An 8,599-nucleotide genomic window follows, 5' to 3' on the forward strand; every position below is an offset into this window, starting at 1 on the left:
GCATCTAATTCAGATATCTGGTACTGGTTTGGGGTGTGGCTTTGGAGATGGTAATTCATAATGGCTACTTCTTGGCCAGATAAATAATTTCATGACTTCCAAAAGATGCCTCACGTGTGATCTGAGGAAGTTCTCTTCTGTTTTATTTTGATCTGGGTCAGCAGTTCTCAACTCAGTACCCTTCAGGCCTGTTAGACTACACCTCTAATCATCCCCAGACAGCATAGATAAAGGGATAGGGCAAGTGGTGGAAATTTCCAATTAGTTTCCCTCAATGCGCTGCCCTTCAGATATTGCAGATTACAGTTCCCATCATACCTACCCACAACACATCTAAAGAACACCACACTAGGGAAGGCTGACCCAGGATTGCTATCAGCGCCCTCTTTCTTTGGGTATCCAGGAATCCCAGAATTGGAAAGAAGAGATTGGGGTCATTGGTTGAATCCCCAACCAGAATTCCATTATGTTTTCTTTGATGGAGCTCTGGTCTCGCCAGTAAGAATAGGCATAGTATTCCCTCCACTTGCCCAGTACACTTAACATTTCCTTCTGGCTTCCCTTTCACTCTCCAGGCTGTATGCTGTCCAGACCACATCCACTGCTGTCCTAATGGCTACTCTTGTGATCAGTCGACGGGTTCTTGCTTCAAGAGGGGAGACTACCTCCCTTGGCTGGAAAAGAAACCTGCAATCCTAGGCGTTGCCTCTGAGAGCCGGGATGTCCGATGTGATGATGAGACAAGCTGTGCAGATGGGCAGACATGCTGCAAGACGACGACGGGCGAGTGGGGCTGTTGCCCTTTACCAGAGGTTGGCATGCATGTGTTTTTGAAAACCTGAGCTTTCAGAAGTTATTTTTAAATTGGCAACTTGCAGAATCCTCCAACCATCATGGTTATTGGACATTTTATCTGGGGGATTCTGGGAGTTTTTATGCAAAAATATTTTGCAAGCTCTAAATTTGTTTGGTTTCTTTGATGGGTTGACTTACTGTGTTGTTTCCTTTGAGCAGCTAAGACAGAACACTTTTGGAAGACCCTGCTTTTGTAATCTTCTACTGAAGAAGTTAGTTCCTCCAGGGTGTAGGTCTGTCAGCTTTTCTTCAGTAGATCAGTCAACTGCTGCTTCAGTTCTCGGGTGGGCAGCGTTAGACCTTTCTACTGTTTCTGATTTGAATCCCAATATCCATCAGCTTGAGCCAGACTTCAAAATGATAACTATGCGGCTGTGCAGACCACCCCTAAGCGGCAGCCTGCAGCCACCTTCAGGTGTGCTGGATCAGGGCCGCAGCAACTACACATCGTGGCCCCAGGGCACAAAAAGGAGCCGCAAGAAGTGGCTTCTTTTTGCGTCCTGGAAAGGATGCGATAGCTGCAGCTTGAAATCACTCCTTTGGGACTGCATCATGACACAGCACCAGAGGAGTGTCGTAATGCCACGCACGATGTGGAATGGCGTGCGGCATCATAGTGACCTGGAGGCAGAGCTGGGACATGCGTCATGTGGACACAACACCCAGGCTCTGCTCCCAGGCTGGCCTTAATGGCCGGTTTTCACAGGGAGTATGGTAGCCAGAACCTGAGTGTGCCAAATATTGTTGAAGTCCACTCCACAGTGATTTAAAGCAGGGGATTTAGCATAATGGTTCCTACCATGTAGAATAGTCTTCTCTTTGATATTAGACATGTCCCACTTCTTAATTTTAGGTAATTGTTGAAGACTATTTTTGTAAGTCTTCCAAGTTTTAGTTCAGCTTTTCCATCCATCATATGAATAATTTAGATGTTGTGTCTCAATTTAACTTGTTGTTGTTGTTGTACTTTGAAATTTGCAAGACATATTCAGTTTAAGGCTTTCATGGCCTTTCATGTCAGGAATAAACTCTTCTAGAACATGGCCAGATAGCCCAGAAAAACCCACAAAAAACCCTTACTCACATTACAAATATTTATGGAGCACCAGAACTGAATGAAGCACTCAGTCTTCCATCTGTGCAGAAACCCACTGCCAGCTACTCAAATTTTTCTTCATTTTGACAGTTTACTTCAAGGCAGACAGGAGGGGCAGCAATTTGTTACTGCTATTGTTAGGAGCCAGAAATCTTTGCCCTTCTACTGTAGACATCCCTGGAGATCCACTAGATCTTGATTAACTGGACTTTCCATCGTGTCCTGGGGACCAGCCTTTGAGAACTAATTGCTCCTAGGGAAAGTGCTTTTAATAACGTGTTCTATTGTGCATATTGCTGCTGTTTTTAGTGGGTATGTTTTAAATTGCTTTTAATTCTATTTATAATTCAAATATATTTAAATTTTTGTTATGGCTTAATGATATGGCTTTTTTTCTATTCTTGTTTTACCTTTCTAGGACTCCTTGAGTTCTAGGGTTGGGAAAATGATATAAATTACTGTATTAACTACAGTTGGCCCTCTGTATTCATGGATTCAAGGATCCACGGCTTGAAAATATTCAAAAATACATACATTCTAAAAAGCAAACCTTGATTTTGCCATTTTATATAAGACACACCACTCTATTATATCATTGTTTTTAATAGGACTTGAGCATCCACGGATTTTGGTATCCACAGAGATTCCTGGAACCAAACCACAGTGATATCAGGGGCTCACTGTACTACTACTATTACTACTACTACTACTGACTAGTGGGAAGCAGTCTAAAATAGTAGACCTGAGAGCAGAATTTGGAAAAGTAACTTTAGGAGACTTTAATGTCCCAACTAGCTACAGCCATGTCAGTGGCCTTGCTGACTGGGTGATTTTGGGAATTCTAGTGAAGGCTGTGTGGGTAGTGGAGGCAGTTTATTTGTTAAAGGTTGTTTTGCTGCTAGTAATTTCTCTAAGGTCAGCTTTACTGACCTAACTGAGAATTCAGTCTCTGATGCTGCTAACATTTGTTGGGTTTCCTCACAAGAAGGCTGTGAAATGTTTTGCCTTTGAGGGATTCTACAATTCAAATTCCCTGGGAGTTCAGTAGTAGAACAGAATCAGAGCTCAGATTTTTTTGACCCTGAAACCAAAGTTTCTCTTTCCACTGCATTGTGCTGTCTCTTTGTCCACCATTTCCCCCCAAGATTTGGAAAAACAGCTGCTTTGGACTACAGTTCCAATAACCTGTTGTCGACACAGCCATGCTGGTTGAGAGCTTCTGGGAACTATAGTCCTAGAAGAGTAATCTTTCAAAGCTATGCACTCTACAAGGGGAAGGTCGTTCTTGGTTGTAGGAATTATTTTCCAAATGCTTTGCTGAAGAGCAGGATTTGTTGAACAGCTGTCTAGAGAAAGATGTGTGGGAGAGGAGTGTGTTTGAACTGTACAAGTAGCTAGATGGACCAAACTACAGGCCCACCTCCACCACAGACACATACAAAAATCATTTCCTTAAACCAGAAGGCAGTGAAGTTTTGGACTTCTGGCCTCTTGAGGCATTCTTGAACAACCCATGGCTTGTTTTTTCTCCATAGGCTGTCTGCTGTGCTGACAGTGTGCATTGCTGCCCTAATGGCTACTCTTGTGATGTTGCACATGGCTCCTGCATCAAAAGTGAGGGCTCTTCTCGGCAGCACTTCATGATTCTCAATCTAGGAAGACAGGTTAGGGATGTGAAATGCGATGACCAAACAAGCTGCTCAGATGGGCAGACATGCTGCCGGTTGGCATCAGGCGAGTGGGGATGCTGCCCTTTCCCCAAGGTAAGCAGGTTTCAGGAAGGGGAAGTGGAGGGACTTTTCAAAAGAAGGTATGGTGGAGGGAACCTGGTATCCTCCAGATGTTTAGAACTACTAGTCCAAATCCTTCCCATGCTTCTCAGCCAGCAGAGCCAGGGTCTGGAATTGTGGAAGCTGTAGGCCAGTGGATGCTAACTAGGCCAAAAGATGTTTCATTTTCTCTGCTAGGAATGTATTAATATTGTTATTTAATGTTTTTGCCAATTGAATTTGACTTAGTTTTGGAGGTGTTAATAATTAATTTTATTACTTTGTGTGGACTAGTTTGAGCAGTCATTTTATGGAAATTTGTTTTTTAAGTCCAAAACATCTGGAGGATGCCAGATTGTCTTCCTCTGGACTAGTCTGTTAAGAACAACTGACTGAGATTGAAACCTTGTATGCCCTCATTTTTTCTACTACAGTGAAATCTCACAGTGCAGTCCTTAATTTGTAATCAATTGGGTCACTGCCACTAGGCAGGTAATTTTTTTCAGTCAGCCAAATGTTAACAGCTGTCCAGTTGTGTAGAGAAAGAGTCAGTTAGTATTCTTGATCTTGTCACTTTTTATAAAAACTCAGCAGCATGTGGCTGGAAAAAGATATGAAAATTGAAAATGGATTCAGGGAATAGATTTTCTTTGTTGTTAACCTGTGTGCTTCTGCACTGTATTTAGCCTTTGGGAATCTATCTTTTGTGAGCCTTTCCATGGAGGGGGTGCAACCCAGACTAAGGACTCCCAGACCAAAACCTCCTGGGGATTGAATTAGATCACTGGCTAGGGATAGTCTGAGAAGATTTGTTTAGGGGTCCAATTCTACCACTGGCTGTGAGGAGAAGTTTGATCACCATCAGTGAAAGGACTGGAATGCTTCTCTGTTGTTTACCACCTGTACCACTCATCATTTACTACCAATAAAACTTACAGCAGTAGGATGTGTTCAGTACTGGAAAGACTCTTGGGGAGGCCTGCAACCTACACCCAGTTCCAGCACAAAAGACCTTATTGTGGTTGAATAAGCAGTGGTTGGTTAATTGCTAAAATGAAAATGTGAATCTACCAGAACTCTGTCTCTCTTGCAGGCTGTCTGTTGTGCAGACCATGTGCATTGCTGTCCCAATGGCTACACTTGTGACCCATCCAGGGGCACCTGTTTGGAGTCACAGCATTCCCTGCCCTGGGCACCCAAACTACCTGCCCAGATGCTGCAAAGCCAAGGCATTCCCTGCAATGACACTGTCAGCTGTGAGGAAGGCCAGACGTGCTGCAAGAGTGTGTCAGGTGCTTGGAGCTGCTGCCAATTGCCCAACGTGAGTGCAGCTCTGGTTTCACACATGTGTTGCAGGTAGCACAGAATATAGATCTGGCACTGTACCTCTATTCCAGACTTCAGAGATCTTCCTAGGCATTGTCCAACCATTTTCAAAGTTGTTATGGGAACCTTAACCATGTGAGAGTTCATAAACTATAAGCTGAGATGATGATTTGTGTGCCCAGTACCAAATTCCTATGCTTGTGTGTTGTACCCAAAGTATGGTTTGAAAACACTGGGCTCTCCAGAGATGGTTGAACAGGAACTCCCATCAGCTCTAACCAGTATAACTAATGGAAAGGAATGATGGGAGTTGCAGTTCTACAACATCTGTTCCCATAGTCAGCTGCAGATTAATGATGTCATCCCTAGATCTGGTAGGGTTCTCTGGAAATCTCAGTGGATTATGTAATCATTCTGCTAAATGCTGAGGGGGATGTTTGTCATTGCAGAGGGAAGAAGAGAATACCAATCTCTGCAGTGACAAAAACGGCATACTTAGACATATGTTGAATTTACATCAGCATATATCACTAATTGGATGCCAGCCACTAGCTATTCTTTACCTAGGTCAGCAGTAGCTGTATCCATGACTAGATCCTGAACTAAGATTGATCTCTCCTGGTTTCCACAGGCTGTTTGCTGTGAGGATCACCAACACTGTTGTCCCTCTGGCTACACCTGCAATGTGGCAGCTCAGACTTGTGAGAAACAGGAGAAGCCCAAGCCTCTGGCTTCAGGGGGCCTTCAGATGTCTTCACAAGTTTCCACCTCCAGCCTGGATGTGTCCTGTGGTGACCAACACTACTGTCGTGATGGACAGTCCTGCTGTAAGGCCCAGTCAGGCGGGTGGGCTTGTTGCCCCTATAAAAAGGTTAGTGCCCAGGCCAGGGAGTATGGCGTTTCAGTGTTTGTGAAGGGAGGAAAAGCTTTCAAGTCATCTTAATTTAGAAGAGGGTTGGGACACCCAGCGATCCCCCTGCCCATTCCACACATTTTAATTTTCTTATGTACAAATCATCATTGTGAAAGTAACTGTAAAAAAATAGATAATAAGAATTACAAATAATTGCAAAATGAGGGACATGGGAATATGAGTACCCAGATTGTTGGGGGCAATTAGCTTACAGTTGTAAACTGCTTAGACACTGTTAGTTCAGTATGGAGCGGTATATAAATGAAGCTGTTTATTTATATTGGTAGCTCAAAGGGAGTGAAACAGTAACACAGGAATGAAAGCCCTTTGCCCCCCCCCCCCGCCAGCTGTTCTTGGACTCCCAGTTCCCATCAGTCCCAGCCAGTCTGCCTAGTGTTGAGGGATGATGGGAGATGTAGTGAATCAACCTTTGAAGAGCTACAGATTCCCCATACCACCCAAAGGAAAAGGGAAATAATGTGATGAAAAATGTTGGAGGAGGTATACAAAAGTTGATTTCTGCAAACTTGAACCCTAACCCAGCAGGGCTAGAAATTAAAGGTGGCATTAGTCTGGTCTTGTGCTGCTATAAGTGGGCTTCTGCCTTTACGAAAGAACTTCATTTGTTCAAATAAAGTATTTGATCAGGTACAAAATAATGACATGGTGGGCCATTTTCTCCTTGTGGTGTGGATACACTCTAATTGTATCCACGCTACAAAGAGAAAATCATATGAATGCCCCTGATTGCCATGGCTCTATCCTTTAACTTTCATGTCTCCTCTCTTTTCTCCCACTCTGTCCCTTTGCAGGGATCCTGTTGCCGTGACAGACGGCACTGCTGTCCACCAGGCTTCTATTGCTCTCCTTCAGGATTTGAGTGCTACAGGAAGTGGGCCCCCCGTTGGGACATTGGTGCCTTCTCTTCTCCTTCTGCCCAAGCACGCCTGTTCCTTTGAAGTGCCTTTTGGCATGGACTTGCCCCATGCATGGGGGCTAGAGTGAGCTCAGCTTCTTTCAGGGAAGGGCTTTTCTGCCAAGTTGCTCATTGGCCCTGATGGATCCCTGTTTTTTTTAATACTTGCTGCCTCTGTGGGTGGAAGAGGCCTTCTTTTGCTCCTATTTTCTGGTATTGCCTGAACAACAAGCCCACCCACCTGTGGCCAGTTCTGGCCTTCTAGAATCCTATGGTTCACTACAGTGGCCTCCTAGAATCTTGGAGTTGACATCTTCGCTTTTTTCCTCAGATGATTTCTGGGGCTTGATGTCTGTCATTAATGTTTTTTATTTGTATTATGTATGTTTTATTTTGTTTACTTTCATGCACTTTCTGAAAATAATGGTAATCTTGACACTGGCTTGGCAGCTGCATTTTTTCTGCCATAACCTAGGTGAGTAACATCCCATATATCCTGTTTTGAAGGTGTTGCTCCCTCTCTGGTGGGTAAAAGCCAGCTTCTCTGTCCTTGCTGTTGTATGCACAGTTTGTGGGGATGAGTAGAGATCCATAAGTCTCTAGATCATGTTCCCAAGGCATCTTGAACCACTGGAAACTTAAGATGGGTGCAGAGACATTCCTGTCTTTCCCCATCTTGAGATCTTACAATATTTCCCACTTGTCTTTTTCAGTTTACAGCCTTACATCCCATCCTTTTTTTTTATTGCTGCAAGTATGTACAAGTTTGGTGCTGGAATAAATTGGAATAAACTATGTGTGGGTGCCCCCCCCCCCCCCCCAGTATAGGTCTTGATTTTGCCACCTGAGGACCTGGGGGAAGTCCTCTTATAGTCCAGGTATTAATACTTGCCCTGTGACTTTCCACATCCTTCTTGCAAAGTAGGCACAATCAGTGCTTGTGCTCTCTTACTCTATTCTTCTATTTCTTTCTCCTGTGCTAATCAGAGAGTCTCCACTCATTGGCGACAAAATGATTTATTTCATTGTGTTTGCAGACTTTGATACTGTGGTTACAAATGCAAGACTGAAAAAATCCAATAAACTGGTTGATTTTAAAAGTTGACTGTGTGAAGTGATGGGTATAACTTGAGTCTCCTTGGGTTAAATGATCAAACACTAAGGCAGCAATTGTCATTGAGCTCTCCCAGGAATAAAAAAGGGTGCCCACAATGTATTCTGTGCAAACTTTCTTGGAAGTTACACTGAATACATGGAGGCCACTTTGCATGCACAGTGTGTTTGTAATAATCTTCATATATAAGGGTTATTGAATGATAATTGATTAGGAGAAGAAACACTCCCCCAACTGTGCCAGACACCGGATTTTGTACACCTCAGGCTTGGTAGGTACGCATATCCCTGTATGATCAGGGTTGAACCAGATGGCCCTTGCAGTCTCTTCCAGCTCTTATTCTAAGATGAAAAGATGGTGGGACATAAATTAGTTTATTATTTTTTAACCTCACCACCATCCAGTAAAATTTAATTGTGAATGTGGCTTTCATTGCTCATCTGTAGGGTAGTGATGGATAGTTCCGTGTTCAAGTTATTTCACTTTTGAGCGAAGTTGACCACTTTTCCAATGTTCTAGAAAGGGATTGGTTCTCCAACCAAGAACCTTTTTCTTTTCTTAAGGTGGCCCTGTAAATTAATATATTCTTCCTGCACCTTATGGGGTGAAA

General features: G+C 43.5%; 1 protein-coding gene across 3 annotated transcripts in view; it reads left to right on the plus strand.

Annotated features, from left to right (window-relative positions):
• GRN (granulin precursor) overlaps window positions 1–7,980 on the plus strand; it is a 30,867-nt gene extending 22,887 nt beyond the window's left edge. For 2 of the 3 annotated variants that reach the window (XM_042475043.1, XM_042475044.1), the window contains exons 11-15: window positions 576–812; window positions 3,487–3,714; window positions 4,814–5,041; window positions 5,678–5,917; window positions 6,772–7,980. In XM_042475043.1, the coding sequence (XP_042330977.1) occupies window positions 576–812; window positions 3,487–3,714; window positions 4,814–5,041; window positions 5,678–5,917; window positions 6,772–6,918 (1,080 nt within the window). In that variant the 3' untranslated portion in view covers window positions 6,919–7,980. The remainder of the gene's footprint in view (window positions 1–575; window positions 813–3,486; window positions 3,715–4,813; window positions 5,042–5,677; window positions 5,918–6,771) is intronic. The other variant, XM_042475045.1, reaches the window with a different exon arrangement.
• Window positions 7,981–8,599: the final 619 nt, after the last annotated feature.

Source organism: Sceloporus undulatus, chromosome 6 (assembly GCF_019175285.1).
Source record: "Sceloporus undulatus isolate JIND9_A2432 ecotype Alabama chromosome 6, SceUnd_v1.1, whole genome shotgun sequence".
Lineage (NCBI taxonomy): Eukaryota > Metazoa > Chordata > Lepidosauria > Squamata > Phrynosomatidae > Sceloporus > Sceloporus undulatus.